This window comes from Cyclopterus lumpus, chromosome 16, assembly GCF_009769545.1.
Source record: "Cyclopterus lumpus isolate fCycLum1 chromosome 16, fCycLum1.pri, whole genome shotgun sequence".
Lineage (NCBI taxonomy): Eukaryota > Metazoa > Chordata > Actinopteri > Perciformes > Cyclopteridae > Cyclopterus > Cyclopterus lumpus.
The window spans coordinates 2,914,867-2,938,576 of record NC_046981.1 but is presented as its reverse complement, the minus strand read 5'-3'; the positions used below and the strand labels follow the sequence as shown (position 1 = coordinate 2,938,576).

At 46.1% G+C, this 23,710-nt stretch overlaps 1 protein-coding gene across 3 annotated transcripts in view; it reads right to left on the bottom strand.

Moving 5' to 3' along the window:
* Window positions 1–6,463: 6,463 nt before the first annotated feature.
* sema6e (sema domain, transmembrane domain (TM), and cytoplasmic domain, (semaphorin) 6E) overlaps window positions 6,464–23,710 on the bottom strand; it is a 53,260-nt gene continuing 36,013 nt past the window's right edge. Inside the window, exons 17-18 of one of the 3 annotated variants that reach the window (XM_034554488.1) lie at window positions 20,440–20,595; window positions 6,464–10,632 (exon numbers count right to left, since the gene is read on the bottom strand). In XM_034554488.1, the coding sequence (XP_034410379.1) occupies window positions 9,299–10,632; window positions 20,440–20,595 (1,490 nt within the window). In that variant the 3' untranslated portion in view covers window positions 6,464–9,298. The remainder of the gene's footprint in view (window positions 10,633–20,439; window positions 20,596–23,710) is intronic. The other 2 variants (XM_034554489.1, XM_034554490.1) reach the window with 2 other exon arrangements.

Here is a 23,710-nt window from a genome sequence, read left to right as displayed (position 1 = left end):
ATACGATATAAGAGTTAAGATACGATATAAGACATAAGATATGATCCAACCATCCAACTATAATAATTAATAAACACAGCACACCGTGTGAACATGCTTGTTCTGGGGTTCGGGCACAGCTTCCACGTGAGATGTTTTATATATGTATTTATTCCGCTTTGAAGCTGGTGACAGTGATGAATAAGAGAATAGGAAAAAGAGGGCCTTGGAAAAAATAAAATTTAAAAAAGAACCATGAAACGCCCCCGGTGGGCAGGAGCGTGACTTCAAGGGTGTCCTTAAAACCCAGATCGGTGTGTTTTCCAAACATCTGCCTGTTTCTTTTTTCTTTTTCTTATTTGAAGTTATATTTTAGACAAAGTGCCGGTGATCATCTCGCTGACAGGTCTCGATGGTGAACTTCTCGAGCTTCTCCCACGGCCCTTTGCGGCCTCTTTTTTCCTGGCGGAGACGTAACGAATTGCGTTGCTGTCGGTGGAAACTATGATTCCCACTGTAGATGTTTTATTTGTTATTTTATTTGGGTGAAAGGTCGAAGGGTTAGGTCACGCTGGACTGGCTGACAACACAAAAAAAACATTTAAAGGGGGGAAAAGAAATATAAAATGGTCCCCAGTCAGACAGATTAAGGGAGGAAGGGGGCCGGGCGCTGTAATTGGAAAATGTTTTTTCTCTGTCAATCACACAGTGCTGTTTTCTCACCACGTTTTCCTTTTTTAAAAAAAAATTGTTTTGAGACATCTAAAGTGCAGACGAGGTCAAAGACAATAATTGGATTAGAGATCTAAATATTTCGTTGGAAATTGTCTCGGGGGGGGGGGTTAATCTCACTACATTCATTCATTATTTTTTATTATATTTTACTAAAAACAAAAGAAAATGTGAACATAGCTCCAGGCTACACCGAGAACATGTCTAGGTGTGTTGACGGCGTAAGAAGCTCCTGAGAAAAGAAGAAAGACCAAATGAAAAATACCTGCTTCATCTTGATGGCTTCATCTTCACGTCAGCCTTCTGCCTGCTGTTCATAACAATAAAAACAAGAAAATGCACTGCTTTACCTCAGCTTTGTTCCAGTGCATTTTAGGATATATATATATATATATATATATATATATATGAATATTTGATAGAATGTATTGCACGGGCCCTCAGCAGGCTTGGACTTACGTTAGCCGTAGCTACAGCTAACTGAAACTCCTCATTCAATTTGAAATGTGAACTATCGGCTCAAACATTGGAACTTGTTGCACATGAAACGTTGTGTTGCCTCTTAAAAACAGATTTGGTTGTGTGTGACGGAATCAATCGGTTCCTGTGACTCGTAAATCGATCTCGAAAAGGAGGCCTCGATTCTTAAAATGCATCTCGAGGGGAGCGGACAAGGAACAAGGAGCGAGGATGCACAGGTGTCTCCTTTGCAGGAAGTCTCCTCGGCGTGAGCCATTCTTGTAACAAGACGCCACGTTGATATTATCAAACTCGGGTGGGAGGGACCAAGACGCGAGGAGCGGGCTAGGAAAGGAATCGAGGATGTACGAACTGATTGCAAAGACAGGATGCGCACTGTTACCATGGCAACGACCTGACTCACAGCATCATAAACAAACAAGCGCGATAAAAGAAAAAGGGGGCAGCACCCCCTAGTGGCGGAAAAGCTGCAGGCGGCCACATTCAAGAGTCATGAATCTCGACATCATAATCAGTTAGAAAAACACCTATTTTAAAAACTCCCTTCGAGTTGTGTACATTTTTATTTTATTTTAACGTCCCCATTACCTTAATGACCAGCAGCTGTCAAGAATCCTTCATCAGGAACAGGACAAACTGAATATGTTGAGCAAACATAGAGCTATAATTAAGTGGGCTTTGCTTCTGCTTTCATTGGAGGCAACACTGCAGCCAAGTGACATTTCCTGGTGCGGCGATCGGGCTTATTGACAGGAGTTAAATAATGACTTCAGCGAGGGGGGGGGGGGGGGGGGGGGGGGGGTTATTATCATCTGTACTCATTCATCATCCGCAGCCGAGAACCTCTCTGGGACTGCGGCCCATCGACTGAGATTTTGTCGCAATCCAATAATTATGCTGCAGCTAATCGGCGTCCATTATCCAGCTCGGGTTCAATCTCCACCTGCAACAAACACCTCCATCTCCCCGTCTCCTCCTCCTGACACACAGCCAGGGAGCACGCATACAAACACAGACATGATTATCTAATAGACTGCGGGGAGGATAATTGCATAAACTAATCGATAGCACCTCATTAGGAGACCTGTTTAGGCTAAAAGGTCAATCTCTGCGCCCATCAAGAGTCCTTTCACCGTACTCGTTAAGAGGAAAACATCATTTTGCTTGGATGCCAAAAAAAGGGTTATCCAAGAGCAGCTCAGTGGTAAAGCATTCACGGGAGGACAAGGCATCAAATCGAGGGACATTACAGTAGAGTTTGGCTCACTGGCTTCCGTGAAACGACAGTAAAGCTGCTCCGGTGCTTGGATGCTGCTGCAGGCTTTTTACATTTATAATCAACCTGCACAAACTCTGCATTCAGACTGGAGGAACCTGTGGAGAGGACAGCTGGAGACACAATGTGAGGGTGATTGAGAATATGTGCTTTTCTAACGCTAATCTCTTCTGGTTTATCTCCCCGGAAATGAGTTTTTTACAGCTAAGGGCCGCTTTACCCTGAAATTACAGAAATAAATGTACCTGCAAGGCTACATTTACATGTGCTTTTGGTTGTATGTGCTCGTCTCTTAAAACATCCGTATCGAGGTGTCTGCCTCGTCCGTCATACAACGGAGGGGAAAAGGAATTCTGTTCCGGATGCTCGCCGCATTGAAAGATGCATCCCAGTCGGCGGAGAAATGTTGGCCTTTTATTCAAATACGGTGGATGTCGGCGTTTCTGAACCATGTGTAGGTTGTATAAATATATCAGCATCGCATCACACAGAAATGCACAATACCACGTGAATAATGTAGTGAGACGATTGGTTATGGTTAGAAAAACATCGTCTCACATAATATCGTATGAATGACACGTAACGTAACAATATAATATCATCGTGTAACAACTGTAATGTAACATAATACAACATCACAACGTAAAAACATAACGTAACAATATAACAATGTAACAACTGTAATGTAACTAGCGTAAAACAATATAACACCACAACGTAACAACATAACGTAACAATATAACAACGTAACAACATAACGTAACAATATAACAATGTAGCAACTGTAATGTAACTAGCGTAAAACAATATAACACCACAACGTAACAACATAACGTAACAATATAACAATGTAACAACATAACGTAACAATATAACAACGTAACAACATAACGTAACAATATAACAACGTAACAACATAACAACGTAACAACATAACGTTACAATATAACAACGTAACAATATAACAACGTAACAATATAACAACGTAACAACATAACGTTACAATATAACAACGTAACAATGTAACAACGTAACAATATAACAACGTAACAATATAACAACGTAACAATATAACAACGTAACAACATAACAACGTAACAACATAACGTTACAATATAACAACATAACAATTTAACAACGTAACAATATAACTACATAACAATTTAACAACGTAACAATATAACAACGTAACAACATAACGTAACAATATAACAACGTAACAATATAACAACGTAACAATATAACAACGTAACAATATAACAACGTAACAACATAACGTAACAATATAACAACGTAACAACATAACGTTACAATATAACAACGTAACAATATAACAACGTAACAACATAACGTTACAATATAACAACGTAACAATATAACAACGTAACAATATAACAAGGTAACAACATAACGTAACAATATAACAACGTAACAACATAACGTAACAATATAACAACGTAACAATATAACAACGTAACAATATAACAACGTAACAATATAACAAGGTAACAACATAACGTAACAATATAACAACGTAACAATATAACAACGTAACAACATAACGTTACAATATAACAACGTAACAATTTAACAAGGTAACAATATAACAACCTAACAATTTAACAAGGTAACAACATAACGTAACAATATAACAACGTAACAATATAACAACGTAACAATATAACAACGTAACAATATAACAACAATAGATATTAATTTTTTTCTTACCAAAACTCCAGCCAGTGACCTGTTCACGAGTCCGTCTGACTTCCTCAGAATTCGAGTCAAACCTGCAAACTGTAAAACCTGAAAGCAACAAAGTGTTCTCCACACAAACACTGCAGAAGCTCCTCGATGCACAGACACGTTCCTGCCCCTCTCCAGCATTCAATAACTCTACATCAACGCTCACCTTCACACGGGGGCTGTTATGATGAGCAGCAGATATGAACAATTTATGCAGCTAAGTGCTCAAACGTACGAGGGAACAAAGCGTTTTTCTACCAACTTACCCGTGACATAAGGCTCTCATGGCATCACCATTTGTGCTGGAGGAATATTCTGTGCAAGGTAATCGCTGCAGGGATGTGTCCACCCTGACAACATGCTGCAGGCTGTATGGTGGGCGGACACAATAAAAGAAACTGACATTTATGTGTATGTGTGTGTGCATTTTTATATATATATACACTTTTTGTCGTATCTTAAAGTTGTTGAAATTCTCATCACATCCCGAAATCAGTAGATGTATAATAATAAGTTATATAATTTTCCTTCTTATGAGACAATCTATGAGGTAGTTAGGAGTTGGTTGAATATGGTTAGGAGGTGGTTGGGTGTGGTTGTTTATATTTGGATGTGGTTAAGAGGTGGTTGGATGTAGTTGGATGTGGTTGCATACGGTTGGATGTGGTTGTATATATTTGGATGTGGTTAGAGGTGGTTGGATGTGGTTGCATACGGTTGGATGTGGTTGTATATATTTGGATGTGGTTAGAGGTGGCTGGATGTGGCTGGATGTGGCTGGATGTGGTTGGAGGTGGCTGGATATGGTTGAAGGTGGCTGGATGTAGTTGGATGTGGTTGGATGTGGTTGTATATATTTGGATGTGGTTAAAGGTGGTTGGGTGTGGTTGGAGGTGGCTGGATGTAGTTGGATGTGGTTGGAGGTGGCTGGATGTGGTTGAAGGTGGCTGGATGTAGTTGGATGTGGTTGTATACGGTTGGATGTGGTTGTATATATTTGGATGTGGTTAAGAGGTGGTTGGATGTGGTTGCATACGGTTGGATGTAGTTGTATATTTTTGGATGTGGTTAGGAGGTGGTTGGGTGTTGTTGGAGGTGGCTGGATGTAGTTGGATGTGGTTGTATACGGTTGGATGTGGTTGGATGTGGTTGTATATATTTGGATGTGGTTAAGAGGTGGTTGGATGTGGTTGCATACGGTTGGATGTAGTTGTATATTTTTGGATGTGGTTAGAGGTGGTTGGATGTAGTTGGATGTGGTTGGATGTAGTTGGATGTGGTTGGATGTGGTTGGATGTGGTTGTATATATTTGGATGTGGTTAAGAGGTGGTTGGATGTGGTTGCATACGGTTGGATGTAGTTGTATATTTTTGGATGTGGTTAGGAGGTGGTTGGATGTAGTTGGATGTGGTTGGATGTGGTTGGATGTGGTTGTATATATTTGGATGTGGTTGATGTGGTTGGATGTGGTTGTATATATTTGGATGTGGTTGATGTGGTTGCATACGGTTGGATGTGGTTGTATATATTTGGATGTGGTTAGGAGGTGGTTGATGTGGTTGCATACGGTTGGATGTGGTTGTATATATTTGGCGAGGCAGCGCTGCGTTTCCTTTCCCTTCAACGCTCTCACTTTTTTCTTTTGGTTGAATATTTACAAAAACCAGCTCTTACTGGCTTCTCCAAGGCTGCCACCATCGTTCGCTTTAACAGGAAATTGTGAGAAATATGAAGACCTGAATATGTGGCCTCCATAAGAAGAAGAAGAAGAAGCAGGAACTGTGACTCCAAGGTGTTTAAAAAACAAAACAGTTTCCATCAAACTTCCATATTTTCCATCAAACATGCTAACTTTTTTACTGTGTAGATTATTAAAAAAAAAGGCAAAAATCAAATAATGTACAAATGAGCCTAATGTTGTAAGAATTGTTCCAACATTTTTTGAAAATTCTCACTTTTTCCTCCTTCACTGCATATTGTCGGCTCTTTATAAAAAGTTTAAAAAAAGAGAAACAATGTGTGTGAATGCAATTTAATTAAAACTGATCTGCTAATGCAGCAGCCAGTAAAACAGTAAAGCCGTGTGTTTCCCTTTAAGAGATCTTTCCTGGATCTGCATTACAGGATCAATCACTCCACCGATCGATCGCTTTGATCTTTCTGAATTGTGCGACGTCATTGCGTGTGTGTTGTGTTTCCATGGATCATCTCAACACACAATTCACCAGTCAGACACTCGCGTCATATTTTCATTTTATTCCTAGTATAAGAGACATACAATGGTTTTCTGTGAGACCGAATTCATAGTAATTCAAGAGGCGAAGCCTGGAAATAAAGACAGGGAAAAAAATAATAAAAATAAAAACCATAATACTGAATCAATGAGACCCCGCCCAGATAGAATGTATTTACACCAAATCAAAATACTGATAAGAGCTATTTAGAGGCGAGACCGCTCCCTCTCCCTTACAATCTGTCACCGGCAGACAAAAACAAAACAAAAACAACAACAACACTTCCCCGCATCAAACACTGTAAGCTGCCACAATTCCTCTTATGAAACGTTACGGTCACGACCTTAAATCAATTTGGATGTTTTTTGTGTTTGTTGTTCCAAATGCTATTTAATGCTCTGCTGCCTTTTTTTTTTTCTTCTTCTCCTCACTGTTTTTCTTAATTTCCTGGAGTGTTGGGAGTATGAGTAGAAAACTTATTAAATATCGGGTCAAATGCATTCTGGGAAATTTCAATCAATAAAACAACCTGCTTTCAGACAGTAAATAACGTAGCGCTGCTCTCACAGAATTGATCACGTTTCCAGTCGACCGTGAACAAAAAGTCGGTCGAAGCCGCGTGATACTTTATTATTTTATTTTTTCTTCCTGGAGGTGGAGTCGTACCGGCACCCCCCACCTTTCCCCCAAGTGGGAGGAGCTCAGCAAACGCTTTGGCACCTGGGAACCGGGTTCCAAGAGACAATCTCAGCTGGTCGGGATCAGAGTTCATTGCACTTCTTCTGCGTTTTCACACGTTCTCCTAAAGTTGCTTCCTGCGTGGCTGGAAGCTGACGCCCGGTGACACGGGCGAGTCAGAATCTACATCGGTAACCATCGTAGAAGTCCGGTTTCATGCCTCCAGCTATTCTCACGGCGTTTTTTAGCAATCTTCAAATCAAATGCCACATATCTGCGATTGACTTCTACGATGGCTCCAGGTCTGTAGGAGATCCCGTAAGAGGAACTGTGCGCTGCTCTTTTAGAAAAACCCCAAAGTGGTGCTAATGCTAATGCTAACGCTAAAACAAACAAACAAACAAAGTGAACAATGGCACCTTTAGGGAAAGTGACACCCAGTGGAAAGTGACATAAAATGGAGGCAGTCCAACCTGAATGTCTGCAGTCTCAGGGCGGTTTGTATTTGCTTTGCCAAACTCTCCCCAAAAATATTCTGCAGGCTCACACTTCTGGGATGAAAAATAAACAAAACAACAAAAACAAAACACTAAAAAAAAACAAAAGCAAAGAGAGCAATGAAGGGTTTCATTCCAAAACACTGTAATCCATCTCGGGGAGTAGGGGGGGGGGGAGAACAAAATAAATATACATATATATCTGGTGTTTTTATATTTTTCATAATAACAGATGATAACTTGTCAAATATTAATTGGTAAAAAAAAAAAAGGGCTTGAGTGTTACAATAATAAAAAAAAGGGCTCAAGATATAACATATGATTAATTAGTGAGTGTTACAATCGTACTTGCAATATCAGATTTAAAAAAAAAATAAAGACATATCTCATTCTGGAATGAAACTCTTCAAATATACAATAGATACCGTATGACACATACTGACGACCACAGGAAATGAAACACCCACAATATATTGTGGCATAGTAGCCACCTGAGCCCCTTGCATTAACCCCTACCCCCATGTCACACACTATTATTAAATAAGGCACACATTTACACATACAGTTAAAATTTGGCTAGTAATTATTCCTTTTATTTACAACCAATAGCCACAAAGTTAATAATTAGAATTACTGCAGTCTGTTTCCATGTTTTTTTTTTGTTTTTTTTTTAATGTTCATTCTCACAATGCCGGATGGCGTTGGCATTTTTTTTTTTTTTTTGACAAATTATTTTCTGAGCATTCGGTTTTGTTTATTTTCCATTCTCAGAGGACGTTAGACCCACTAGAGACGTGGAGCACCAATCTGATAGAAACGTCCTCGAACGGACCCGATTACGTCACTTTTGGACCCGACTGATCTGCTTGGACGGGAAAAAAAAGACAAAAGGAGGTTCAAGAATATAGCTGCTTTGTTGAAGTATTTCCTTTCTCTTATCAACACGAACAAATTTGGTTCAGTGTGTTTTTTTTCCAACCGACTGAGAATGTACCAATGAAGTGCATGATTTGGTGTCCCTAGAGGGGGGGGGGGGGGGGACCGTTTGATATGCCCAAAAGGATGAAAGAGTATAGTAAGGCAAAGACATAACTACTTTCAGGGGAATTTGCTGACTTTTCACCACAGGTTACATATACTGCATATGTATATGTATACATATACGGTGTGGCTATAAACACACATATATATACACACACATGCATAATATAAACACATTCGGGGGTGGGGCGGGTCGGGGACTGGTTACCAACACTACATCGGAAAAAATTGAAGCAAAAAGCATGAATCTAAGCATCGCGGGATTTTAAGTCTTCGAGGTCGACTGATGCGTTAAAGTTCTCCCAACGTTAAAAACGTCCCGAAAAAAAAAAGTTGCATCGTAAATCCACACTGAGGACATCGGCAGCCTAATATATAAGGAGGTGGCGTCACGTCACCTGAGTCCGTGGTTCTATTATGAGCGAGTAGCTGAGCAATACCAATATGGTACAAAGATATTCGTTGGACAAAAAGAAGGAGGGCGAAAGGAGTTTGGTTGAGGCTTCCGTCCACGAGACTGCTTTGCTTGTGAAGGTCTGCAACCTCGAAGCCCTGCCGCATTCCTTCAAAGGGGAAGTTCCTTTGAGAAGACGCGACGAGGGAGACTCCCTCTGTAGTCCAGGAGTGCACCTCCTCAGTAGTTGAACTTTCCCTGTTGGTTGACGGGGGACGTGGCCGGTATGAACAGGGGCTTTGGAGGGACGTCGGGTTTGAGGGAGGAGGCCCGGCGAACGATCGCGCCCCTGTGTTGGACCTCGTGCTGCTCTTCGTTGTAGCTGTGCTGGCGTGTCAGGTACCCGTTGGGGATGAGGGGGTAGTGCACCTCGCAGGCGCTGCCCGTCGAGTTCATCCGTGCCAGGAGGGGAGGCGGCTGGTGGGGCCCGCCATTCCGTTGGCTGAAGCTGTGCTGCCGAGGTATCATTCCGCCTCCGCCGCCTCCGCCTGCCACGCCGTTGGGCATCTTGGTGGCTGCGGCGATTAGCGAGTGCCTCTGGGAGGAGTGCCTCCTCTCCAGGGTGGACTGGTGGTGCAGGGGAATGTCCGGAGGAACATCCATCCGTCGGGTGAGGCTGTCTCGAGGTAAAGTGGACGAGCTGTAGTAAGGGGCCGATTCAGTCTCAGGAATCTGAGGTTGGATGCGGTTGGCGAACGCAAGATGGCCGCCGCCGCAAGCCATCAGACCTGACGGGCTCATCAACTGGGTGTTCTTGCTGCTGCTTGCCTCGTGGATGTGCTTCAGGAGCTCATCCAGTGAGGTGACCTCCATCACCTTCTGGGAGTAACCAGGGTAAGGTTGCTGAGAAAGCACACGTTCAACATTATGGATTTTGCGTTCCTCTGGATGGAGGTGGCCTCCGACTAATGGCTGCCCATTGGACAGGCCATGGGAGTACGGGAAGACCTGCTGGTGAAGCAGGGCGGAGCTGGGCCTGGAGCCAGTGTTGTGGGACTTTGGTTCCTTGGCATTGTTGCAGTTCTGGTTCTTCTCCCACTGGTTCTTGAAGGCTTTCATGCTCTTGATGGGCAGTTCTGGGGTTGAGTCCGGCGTAGGCAGACCAGACAGCTCGGAGGAATGGTGGAGGTGGTGGTGGTGGTGGTGCGGGTGGACCAGGTCTCCCATTGTCATGGCGTGATGGCCGTTTCTCCTCGGCGGGTGATGCTCCTTACTGTTGGCGAAGAAAGAGTTGTAGATCTTAGGAGAGGACACCTCCAGCTTGTCGTCCCTGCTCTGGCTGTCCAGGAGGCCGTTGAGCTTGGCCAGGCTGCGGAGGGACAGGGCGTGCGGGATCGGCGCCTCTGGATCCTTCGACAGCTTCTTGGTCTTGTGGCCGGTGTGGTTACAGTAGCAGGAGACCAGGAAGCCGGAGAGGAAGGCGCCGAGGACAAAGGCCACCAAAACACAAGCGATCAGGAGGGTATAATGGACACTGTGATTGGTCTTCTCCAGCTCCGGCGGTCGCCTCACACCTTTCGGAACAGAAAAGAAGATAGAGAAAAGATAAAAGGGAACTTCAGTTAGAGCTTTTCTTACTGAGCCAGAAGGAGAGGAAAAAAAAAAAGGACATATTTTCAAGAGCTAATATAGGTCAAGTAGCAGCTGGGACAGACAGGTTGTGTTTACAGGGGCTTCACTATGTGGTAAACAGCATGGGAGATGTGTTTGAAATAAGCTCCCGGCTTCCTTTTCCTCCACTGTTACTAGATCAATGCCGTCTTTCTTTCTAGGACCTGAGCTTTCTCCTTTTTTTTCGACTGACAGAGGCCAAGAGCCCCCCCCCCCCCCCCCCCCCCCCCCCCCCCCAGCCAGTGAGAAAATCAACTCTGAAATGAGCTAGAGCTTTAAATATTGATGGGAGCGCAGCAGAAGGAACCTGATGTCATTTCCAACCGGCTCTGCTTTCCAATGCGAGGATCAGGGGCGAGAGCACCTGGTGTGATGAGCGAGCCAAAAAAAAAAATAGGTCTATAGGAAAAAAGCTTGATGCAGAGACTCAAATGAGGTTGTCAAGTCCTTTCAAAATGAAGCCTGAAGGGGACAAACCAAAGCACACAAGGTTACTCTGCCGAAGGTAAATCTACCGTGTAAATGTCCTCGGGGCGACGCGACCTCGTGCCCGACGGCGTGAAAACGGGTAATGACGAGGAGAGGAGCGAAACCCGCCGCCACCTCTCATAATCAGAGCTCATTTGCGAGATGCCGCCGCCATCTGTGGTGTCGGAGCCTTCGATCCGCCCTTAATGACGGCTTCTGTGAAACTGATTAGTGGACGGCCGCGGAGGGGGAGAGACGCGCAGGTGTTTCTAAACAAGCCAAACTCGACAGCTAACGGAAGCTTCGTCGAAAAGGGAAGGAAAAATCGAAAAATGATGTCTGAATCAGACGTGATGATAGTTTGTGAGGTTCGGATACGAGAGGGAGATCAGGGCAATAATCAGGTCGAATTTAAAAAATCTTTTTCTCCGAAATTAAGCGACCCAGACTGGATGACACAAAAGGCTCTCCGCGACCCAGAACCACTCTGGAAAAAATAAATTCACAGAAATTCATCCCCGAGTGAATTACGAGGCGAGCGATCGGGCGTGGTTTCGTCGTTTCGTTCGGCTAAACTGAGATAGTGTTTGTGGAACGGCCATCGTGGGGGCCAGATGCTGCATCTCGCATCGTTAACGGAAAGTGAGAAATAATCGGCGCATCTGGCAAACCCGAAACGTAATGATCTTCTTCCTCTTCTTTTTTTAAAATCATAATCCGGCTGACAAAAGAGTCGAGACGAACCCGACCGTCGGCTCGGACACTTAACTAGCAAATCAAAGTCCTTAATCACACGGATGAAAAAACAATTTTTTGGGGGGGGGATTTGCAATATTTTCAGCCAAGGCCTCAGGGATCGCTACCGAAGAGATAGAATACAGAACATTATCACAGTGGCAGTATTAGAGGTTTATCTCTCTGCGTGTGTGTGTGTGTGTGTGTGTACGCAGCTCCTAAAAAGCACTTTATGATTTCGGTCATGAAGTTGCTCTTCATTATCCAGGCGTGCTTGTAAAGGCGTATTACCTGACTGTCATGTATCAATCACTACATTAATTTTTAGAGGGGTGCTTTGGAGAAAAGAGAGAGACGGCGGTGCACTACAATCTTTTTTTAGAAGTAACGCTTTTGAATGGAGCTTCCAATTTAAAATACTACTTTTTTTTTTTTCCCCGTGATTGCCTTCGACTTACGCGCAACATAAAAAAAAAAAAAAAAAGCCGTAAATCTCCAATAGCGACGCCGGTGGGAGAGGCAATCAAAAGTGATGCCTTTTAATACCTCTTCTTCGAATCTCGGGCAGTTTTTTTTATTTATTTTTATCACATTTCTTTTTCTCCGTTGGGACTCGGACGGGACGCCGGTCTGTGGCTTCCGACTGATACCCGGACATCTGGTCCCTCTGGACCACGACGCCCCCCACCCCCCCCCCCCCCAAGTGGGATGAGTCAAGTGGCTCGGGGGGGATCGTGACGCACGGCGGCGGTAAACAAATCCAGACCTGTTTCGCGAGCGGGTCGGATGACTCCATCGTCGGGGGCACGTGGGACATACGGTGAACCGATACCCTGTGAATCACACGGACCTTCAGGGGCGCCGCGGGCCAACTGTGCTCAACCGACTCGGCTGTCTTTGAGTCTGGAAAACTCGGGTTTGAGATGTATTATTTCCTTTTTGTATGGGGAGTACAATCGTCACCTCCCGTCGAGGCGTTAATTGAACTCATTTCACATTTCTTAAACGTCACATTCGGCTTCTGTGTCGACTCGACGTGGTCTCGGCTCAGAGAGGGATTAATATAGAGATGCCCGAGTCTGCCAAAAGGAAAAAAACACAGATGGGCTGCAGGAGGCAAGGGAGAGAGGGATGGAGGGGGGGGGGGGGGGGGGGGGGGGTGTGAGAGGACTAAAAGATCCAAGAGATGGGGTAGGAGTCTGGAGATGAAAGCTGGAAATAAAGAAGAAGACGGAGAGAAGAAGTGAATGACTGTGCGAGGAGCAGATTTAAAGGAGGAGGAGGAGAGACGTGATGGAGTGAGTGACAGACCGTCACTCTGCTGGCTTTTTGAAGCCCGGTGCTGTGAGAACAACACGTGGGAAGAGAAGGACGTGAATCCATATTGTTCGGAACAGCTTATGTAAACAGGAAGGTCTTTACTAATTGGAGATGTTTTTTTTTGTTGCATAGGGAACCATTTGAACTGTTTGTATTATCGTATCGGGCGTTTCTCGAGGGTGCGATTACACGCTTTCGCAACCCGGAGAACAACTCGTGTTCTGGTTGTTTTTTTTCTTCTGAAATCAAGAGAGAGAAACGTTCTAAAATAGCTCTAATTAGTTTCTGCTTTTGCGAGCTTACAAGTGCATGTAATTGTTCCCATAATTCCATCCCAATGAGAAGGCAATGAGACAAAATGGCCCCCAGGCTTCATAGGCAAACATTTACTACCCGCCCCCCCCCCTCAACTACCACCACCACTTCTACTAATGCAGGAGATTTATTTCTCACACACACAAAAAAAAGAAGTTTGGAACAATTATTATTATTATTATTTTTTTCAACCCGATTGAAAAGCAGAGCACTCACTGCTGTGAGCTTTGGTAATTTGACAGTTTTAATACCTGACGTCTGTGCACTGACAGACATGGTTAGCAAACAGAGCATGATCGCACGTGTCAGCGTGTGTGTGTGTGTGTGTGTGTGTGTGTGTGTGCAGGGTTCTGGCTGTTGAGTGAATTCAATCATGTACACTTGTTATTAAGGAATTTGCATAATATTCCACACCAGTGCTCAGCCAATTGGATGCACTTTAATATTATGCACACGGGTGAAGGTGATACGGAGTAATGTAACGGATCCCTTCCAATTGAAACACGGAGGTAATGAGCACCGCGTTTCATTCCAGGTGTGCCGGTGCACAGAGAGCGTAGATTTCATTACAGGTTGGATTGAATACCGGTAAATTGGGCGTGCCGCGGCATCTGGCAATCAGAGCCACGCTGCGCGTATGAAGTCCTTCAATATTCACACCTGTGCTTTGAGGGGAAAGTTTCTTTTTTTCTAAGTAGCATATTGTGGCTTAAAAGGGGGGGGGGGACATTCAAATTGTAACATAAACAAAAGTCACCTTTATCATATCAGGGCAAAATGTACACAATATTGTAAAATCTAAACTACCCACATGGCTAAATAAGAAACTTATCACAAGTTATTAAACCAGGAAGAGCACATGCATCCCGTCGCTGTGGTTTCACATGCAGTCGCATCAGAAACAAACAAAAGAAAGAGGATTAGTTTATTTTTGCCATTCGGCGGCTGGTAAAGTAAAAATGGTTCCAATGCAAACTTCCCACTGCAGCCGTGAGGATTCACACTGGAAGAGTCTGGACTTTACCCAACACCCTTAAAGAGACAGTCCACACCAAAAGTCTGCTTCGTTTCTGGTTTTCCAGCTTCATTTTAGAGAATGTGGGTTCACGCTGACCCTCAATAATTAAAAGGCCATTTAGTGGACAGCCGTCTTAAAGACCTCACAAGTGTACACATTATTTTTTCCATTTGAATTTCCCCTCTAAAAATCCACATCTGCCATCGCGTTCTTTGGAGTGAACTGTTGCTTTAAGAGACGGAGAAACTGCGCACAGTTTCAGCCGTCGGCTGTAAAGACCGGAGAGGCGGAGCCTAAAAAGAGAGAGAATTCAACCAAGGAGGCAGGTGCAGCTAAAGGGTTTAGTCCAACTGAAGAAAGACAAGAATGAGGACAAACAGGCAGGTAAAACAATGGAGGAACACCCCCCCCCCCCCCCCAGAGGTCAGTGAGAAAGGTGAAAGGTCAGGGGTTAAGGGCGACTGCGTGGGTGGATTCGCTCACTCGGCCCGGAGCATCCATCCATCCGATGGGGAATAAAGGGCCTGTTATGGAAAGTGTGTGTGTGTGTGTGTGTGTAATGCCCTGAAGGTTAGTTTTTACAGCGCAGTGCAGAGTGTGTGTCTTTGTAGTAAAACATGATGTCACTTATAATCGCCACAGAGCGCTGGCGTGGAGGGGGGAAAGAGGGCTCAGTTCTGCGTGACCTTTAATGAGATGCCATTACACCACGGCGATGACTCACAATTGGCCGAGAGGTTTAAAAATCGAAAAGAAGTGAAGTCAGAGCGTATCCCAACTTCTGATGCGTTACGTGTGAAAAAGTATCCGGACGACGACGACGACGACGACGAACGAAGTCGGACAGCCGGCGGTTCTATTCAATCGTCTTCTGCATATGCAGAAACATAAAAGATCTTCAAAGCTATTTAAGATTTTAATGTCCAACTTCTCACTCTGTCTACGGTTTGAAAAAATATATATAAAATTAAAATAAAAGTGACAGCTGCTTTCCGCATGATTGCTGAAGTAGTTTCACTGCTGCGTCGGGGCGGAGTGACTGATGAGAACTTCTAAGACTTCCACTCAACGCCAAATGTAGTTATTTTAACCCAAACCACAATCTTTTCCTCAACCTAAGGAAGTTGTTTTTCCTGTGAGGAGTTTACTTTGAAAAGGACTTTAACGAGTGGAAACTGAAACACACATAAATGAGTGACTTGTATGAGTTATTAGAAGTGCGTTCCTGTTGCAGCCTTTCAACGGATCGGGTGTCTACGCACCGATCGGCCCACTCGCTAGCGGATCGGTACATCCGGCCCGATCGCCACTGCACACGTGCGACTCCTAACAGAAACGAGACAGAAGCGTCGGCTACGTCCATCATGAGCTCCGAAAAAGAAAAGAAATATGTAATCTGCGTTTTTTGTTGTCGTTTTTCTTTTTATGATTTAAGGCCTGGTGAAGTAGACTTAAAATATGTGCAAGAAAAAGCCCCAAAATCGTGCTCGGGTTTTTTTTTTTTTCCAGAGGAAATGCATTTAAAATGTCTCATAAAAAAACGTTGATACTGATGTGGCATGAAGCCTTTCTGAGGAGCAGCTATCGCGACGGTGCTTAGAGGGGACACACAGCCGGAGTCTCCTATCAGTGGCTGGATGATACAGCCGGTGTCTGTTGCCATGGTCTTCACAAGTATAAATAACCCTTCAGAAAACAACCCCCTCCTCCCCCCAGGACGCCAGCTCTTCTTCATGGAAAAGGTTCACCCCGAGTTCACTCTCCTAGCTTTCCCCCCGTTGCGTTTCCATGAGTTCGAAGACCCCCGGCTCCACTTCATTCTATTATCGAGCCGTCTTGCCCGCGCCCGTCGGCTAAATTAGCTGCCAGCCTGCTCTTTAGTCCGGCCCACGCCTAGTTCAAGGTCAAACAACAATAAGAGAGCGGAGGAGAAAACACGCTGTGAGCCGCGGTTATGCTAACGTGCAGGTGGGCGATCCGCGGGGCCAGAAACCAGCACGAGTGCAACCTCACCGCCGGTGTGCTTTTTTTCTGAGTAGGGGCGGGTCAACAGGTTCCTGCCCCGGGCTTTTAGTTTTCCACGGTGTCTACATACCCGCATCCCAGCCAATGCATCCGTCCATATCGGAGGTAAATAAAAAGAAGAAGAAAAACAACCCGAATGTGGTGAGGAGGAACAGGGCTGCGTGTGCATTTATGGATAAAGTTTGGTTTACGTGTTTCTTTAAGAGATGTTGTAACCTTTGGAACTCGGTGTCCGTCTCATCCGTCTCCCGGTGCAGCGACAGAGAGGTGAACAGCCACGACTATAATGGCGTCGCCGTCTGACCGACTGTCCTCGTTCTAACGGACTCCGTTTGGGCACGGTGACACATTTTCGCTCGTTAGGGAAATTGCCGGTTTAATTAAACAATTCTGTGAGACAAGCAGATGCAAGAAGGTTGGAGTTCAGATTCCTGTTCGAGACGTCCAACAGCTGTGAGGATTTACCCCCCCCCCCCCCCCCCCCCACACACACACACACACACCCGCGTGCTGCTGTACATTGTGTATGCACGTGTGCCGTCTCATGGAGAGCTTTCAGATGTGTGCATATGATTTAACGCACTGGGCTCTGTACTTATGAACGAGACGGCCGGTCCTCGGAGAGTCCAACAGACAGCTGACGGCTCACCGTATCGTTTAGAGAGCTAGCTGCACGTCGCCGTGCGTTAACAGACCCTTTTTGTTTTTACAGAAGACATCTTGACACGTCTGATGGTCCTGGAGTTGTTCACGCTGTTGCATTGGCCGTCGCTAACATTATTAGCAGCACCCTTTTGCATGTTTAAATTAATGCTACCGTGAGGAACTTTTCATTTTGGGTTGATTTGTTTGCGGTTTGCATTTACAAAAAAATCCGTAATCCAACCTGGTGCGGAGGGACCTAGCGCGATGCTAACTAGCGAGATGCTAACTAGCGCGATGCTAACCTCCAGCGTTGGCTTGAAGTACTTCATCCCTGCAGAAATCTAGGCGCTCGGCCACAGTTGTGCACCACGGACGCACAACAAGTCACATTTACATGCGCACTATGATCGGTGCAGCCAGACGTATTGATTAAAATACATATCTGTTCCCTCAGGTGAGCACGACACGGAAGACTGGAGAACGTGACTGAAATGCATCCAGGTGTCGGCATTTGGTCACTTTGGGGTCAACAGTGGGGTTTGTTGAACTAAACGTACATTCAACTTTCACATTTTCCTTCTGGCAAACATTCTCATTGTTGCGCTTCACGTCTGACTCAGGCCAGAGGCGCTAATGGCGCTTAGCGTGACAGCTAGTCGGCAACGCTGACAACAACGTGTTCTGCAGGCACCGTGATTTGTGTCCGGGTATCTTTGTCTCTCCCCGACTAGCTGCTCTATGTCGGGCCGCTGTCGCCGTGCCGTCCTCTGCATGCCGGCCCACCTTCGCGGCTGCAGGAAGTGCAGACAGGAGCAGCAGGTATCTGGTGAGCAGTGGACAGGCCACTGAGGGGAGATTGGAGGCTCCTCTTGGAAGTGCGATGTTACTTCCACCTCGGCTTCTCTCCTTCCTTATCAACCCGCCCCGGCTCCCCTGATTGAACCGGCGGCGTCACAGTCTCTGGCTGAAATAGATTGAGGTTGCTGTTTCTATTACACCCTACCCCCCCCCCTAACCCCCCTTCCATCTCCGCTCTTGTCCGACTCCCTGGCTCAGGCCCCTGCTGGTTATTTATTTGTTATGGGCTTTTCTCATTTATGCCTGAGTAGCTCATCATTGCAGCCAGAGAGTCGGTCTGCCTGAATGGAAGCTTGTTTCCCTCGCTGAGGATTTACGGACTTCTGACATGGTGCCCGGTGCTAGCGAGCAGCAATGAGGGGACGAAAAAAACAACAACAAAACGCTTGTCCTCCCTGAATCACGTGCAAATGACCCCAATGTTCTTCCCAAACGTGCAGGAATATGATCGAGTCTTCAGCAAAGGGAGGCACACCCCAACACTCCTCTACGTGATAATTTGAAACGTTTTGTTGCACTTCCTGCCGAGGCCGCGTTAACGAGAGCGAACCGACTGTCAAATAAAAAATGTAAGAAATAAAGATAGACGATGAAGATCGAGATGCGATTAAATATGCAAGAACCGGTTGGAGTTTTATAGGTGGCGTCGTTTATTGGGGCAGCGGCGTAAAAAGTTAAAGAGTCTGTCGCGGCGGGATTACAGGTCGGTCGGCTTTTAATGAAGTGGGCGCAGAACGCTCGAGTGAAAAACAGAACTATTAATTCTGAAGGGAAACCTCATTCAAAGTCACTCTGGCGTTGGTAATTACAGAATCACAAAGATCCAGCCGAACAATGCAACAGCTGAGCTGCTCCCGGGGTGAACCCTCTGAGTTCGTAACGCTTTCTCTTATGCACGAGAACCACCTGGTGGTCAGGAGAGAGAATGCAGCTTTAACACACGAAGCATAGACTTCTATACAACCAGAGGAGTCGCCCCCTGGTGGTCATGAGAGATAATGCAGCTTTAACACACAAAGCATAGACTTCTATACAACCAGAGGAGTCGTCCCCCCTGGTGGTCAGTAGAGAGAATGCAGCTTTAACACATGAAGCATAGACTTCTATACAACCAGAGGAGTCGTCCCCCCTGGTGGTCAGTAGAGAGAATGCAGCTTTAACACATGAAGCATAGACTTCTATACAACCAGAGGAGTCGCCCCCTGGTGGTCAGGAGAGAGAATGCAGCTTTAACACACGAAGCATAGACTTCTATACAACCAGAGGAGTCGCCCCCTGGGGCCTAATTCTGAATGCCCAGAATCAATTTCAGATTATTGTCACATTCGTAATAATATTTGAGTGTCCATGTAAAGTGAATTGTTCGTAACAGAAGCCGGCGGAAACGGCAGCAAGCCTGGAAGTTTCCATCAGGACTTCTCTGACTCTCTAGACTTGCTCGGCAGGGAAATAATAAATGGAAATGAACGGTCACGTAGAGAGAGAAAGATGCTACCTTGTGTCGGTAGACATTGAGGGAATATTTGTGCATGCTGACGAGCTAAATAAAAGATGAGGGAAGGCCAGGAGGGAGCGGTGTTGTTTAGACTCCAGGTCCCTCCACTTGATTTGAGGAGTTAATTAGAGCCGACTCTGTATATTTATTGCGAGTCATTAAAATCTTTCGCGGCTGCCGCGTCGAGCACATGGAGATAAACGGGCCAAGAACCCAACGGGACAAGAAGGTCGTCCTCTTTAATATTACTTTACGCTCCATGCCGAAGCATGTTCAGTCGATACGTACGCCGTTGTGGCATCGAACGCTCGTCACTCACCCGTTCCATCCAACCACACACCGGGGGAACCGCTAAGTGAAGCGTAACGCTGCGACTAATGAAGCATTCAGAAGATCCGCCGGCGATGCTTTTCTGCCTTTTTTTTAACGTAGTGAGTTAAGCGTTAGTGAGCTAATGAAAGTGATATTTCACCCCGGGAGGGGGGGAGGGGGGGGACGACACGGACACGCGTTCGCATGCATGACTCGACCTCTCCTACCTTTACTGGCCAGGACTTGCAAAGAAAAAAAGGCCTTTTTTTTGTTGGTGCCAATTTGTCTCCACTGTTATTACATTAGCGTTTGAGATGAGTGCCGTTGCCATGGAAACGCAGGTCGGATGATTGGACTGATGCAATGCAGGCGTGCAGTTCTTCCAGAGTGAAACATGTTTGTTTTTTTGTTAGTGCTTAGTCTGGTTAGAGGCGTACGACGAGGCATTCGGGATGGGGGGGGCCCAGCAGTGCAATCCCCCTGCAGGTTTATTGAGGACGGACATCCCTCCCCCCTTACCCTCCATCTCCACACTGATTGGCTCCGAGTCAGGTGACTCTTGCTCCCCTACGGGGGGAGGGCCATCAGGACCTGTACCTCTTTCAGGGTCACCTGCCTCCTTTGGGAACGCCGGCCCATGATAGGTTGTGCTGGCGCTTGTGGGTGTGGTCTTCCCTGTGGTTGTAACGAAGGGGGAGGAGGAGGTAGAGGAGGAGGTAGAGGAGGAGGAGGAGGAAGGGGGCAACAGAGTGAGTGATTAGTGAAATATGAATCTGGAGAATCAACTTCAGAGAGATGAGGGTGAGTCCTGAGTGGAAAGTAAAAACTGTCACCACAAAGACCCGGAGATGAGCACACAGAAGTTAATTCACCCGTCGGTTCACTTCCCGTCAGACACACAATGAGCGCCGGCTGCGGTGAAACTCCGCCAGCTGCTTAATACCCACATTCAACGTCTCCGGGGACCCGTGATTCTGACACGCCGACATTTGCAATCCGCGAGCCTCTAGAACATTTCGCTATCATCGCACTCAAAAACAACTCATGTCCTTTTAAAAGGGCCGGTGTGTAGGACTCAGGGGGATTCATCGGCTCTAAATTAATACAACATTTATACTGAAACTGTTTGGTTTTAGTTAGCTTAGAACGAGCCCTTCGTATCTAGAAAGGGAGCTGCTTCCCCTCCACGGAATCCGCCACGTTGCTAACGGACAAACCAAAACGGAGACTAAATCCTACACACTGCTCATTTAACGGAAGATATAGTTAGCACACTTTAAGCGTCATAAAACAACTATCTCGAAGTTTTTGTCAAAAGAAACTCAAAGTTTAAAAAAAATTAAAGTGGCAAAAGACCTTTTTTTATTTTGTTGATCTAACTCATCGTTAAGATGAAATGTAGAAATGCAGCGAGGCTGCTAACACTGGTAGTCGTGTCGCTAACGCTAACACCGGTAGCCGTGTCGCTAACGCTAACACTGGCAGCCTTGTCGCTAACACTAACACTGGCAGCCGCGTCGCTAACACTGGTAGCCGTGTCGCTAACACTGGTAGCCGTGTCGCTAACGCTAACACCGGTAGCCGTGTCGCTAATGCTAACACTGGAAGCCTCATCGCTAACACTAACACTGGCAGCCGCGTCGCTAACACTGGTAGCCGCGTCGCTAACGCTAACACTGGCTTCCGCATCGCTAACACTGGCAGCCGCATCGCTAACGCCAACACTGGCAGCCACGTTTCTAACGCTAACATTGGTAGCCGTGTTGCTAACGCTATCACAACAGGTTTCCTCGCGGTGGCACGAAGCTTTTCTCGGCTGTGTTCTATTATATGGGAGAAAGAAAAGGGGAGAAAAAAAAGAAGTTAGCTGTTACTAATTTAAACTAATATCAACATTCTTTTGAATCGTTCCAAACCGTAACAAATGTCTTGGGCATTTTTATACTATTTAAATACGCCGTCGTTATTTGACTGAATGACTGGTTTTCAGGTTGTTAAACTCCATCAAACCATTAGGTCGTCATTTATTTCTGGCGTTAAAACTCCTCCGTGTCCACTCGTGATTTATTTGACTATTTTGTGATTTATTCGACAACTCCTTTTCCACGACCTCGCCCTACGACGCGGAGCCGCTTCACAGGAAACTCCCGTCGCCTGGAGGCCGATCCGCGAACATTATGACATTTGGCCGCATTAAAAAAAAAAAAAAAACGTTTTTCCAAAACGCACGCCAAAGACCACGCTGGGCGTCCGCCGCCACATCAGACGCGTTTATCTCCGCGACACGCTCCACATCTTGATTGCATTATTAGCTCCGTGTCGTCCTTGAGGTCCGGCGAGCGGCACGCTGCTATTGGCTCGGTGCTGCCGGACTAATAAGCCAGCCATGATGTTAGCATTCTGCAGAAGCTCACACCCAGACTGGAGGGAGAAGACATAAAAAGGGGGTGGTGGTGGTGGTGGGGGGGGGGGGGCTTGTTCTCTCTCTCACTGCCAGCCAGTTGATGGCGTTCACTCTGAATGAGGTGCCCCGTCGGTTCGCCATCTGTGTCGGGCAAATTAAAACTGTACGCCACGGGTTGTTTGGCCCTGGCACGTCGCAAAATAGCTCCAGGACTCCATTACTTCAATTTATAACAATTGTGTTACACTCAGTGTGCACGAAGGAGTTCATTTTTTTTTGGTGTCCTCTTTTTACTGTTGACAAAACAAACAGAAAACAAACAAAAAAAGCCTCATTATACGACGGAGGATGGTTTGATTAGCTCCACAGGCAGGTGTGTGCGTCCCGCGCCCTCTGCTGGCCGCCATTGTTTTGGGTGACGGGAAGCCAGGCGGCTTTGTTTTTGGGGGCGATATGTGAGCAGTTTAATTGTGATAATTGATCTTCAGCGCGGGGAGACTTGAAAGGCTTTTTTGGGTGTGAATAAAGAAGTAAAAAACCAACAACAACAGAGACCGAACTTCTAAACAGGGCAGTGGAGCATCGGGGGGGACGAGAGCCCACGTGGGGTTAAAGCGGGGAGGCCTTGCAGACCACTGAGCCCCTGTGGGGGTCTGTGGGGGTCTTTGGAGGTCTGTGGAGGTCTGTGGAGGTCTGTGGGGGTCTGGGGCCGAAGCCTCCGCAGACAAAGTGGCCTCTGTAATGCGAGAGAGAGAGAGAGAGAGAGAGAGAGAGGCTGAGGATGGATGGTCCTGCCGAGCCCGTAATGGACCCACATCTCACGACGGGCTCATCGCGGATACTAATCACTGCGTTGGATCCGCCGCCGCCGCCGCCATTAGCTCCCAAATCCGCGTCCCCATCCGTCCAGACGCCATCTGACTTTGAGCACTTCCTAAAAAAAAAAAAACGTCCTCTTCTTGAAGTTGGAGCGAGATGAAGTGTCGGCCGCCGGCCCGTCAACGTCTGAAAATGACGGCTTTTGAATGATGCGGCGGTTCGAAAAAAAGATTGTCCGAAACGCCGCCTCTTCAATCTTCTGTCGGAGAGGGTGGGGGGGGGGGGGGGGGGGTCGGCCAGCTCGCCGGCGTTCCTATTTCTATTCCGGCCATGCCAGGGCGCGTGGGGGGGGGGGCCCCAGCGGGGGAGTAATGGGACGTGACAGGGATGATGATCCTTCTCGATTCAGGGCATTAGGCAGCCGAGCCGTCAAAGGGCCGACGCTCCAGACAACGGCTTCAATGTTTAAGCTGTCGGCCCCGGCTGAGGAGGCACCGGCCATTCTCATGCCTCAATGACATGATCCACTACCTCCCCGCTTGTAAAGCACATACACATATATATAAT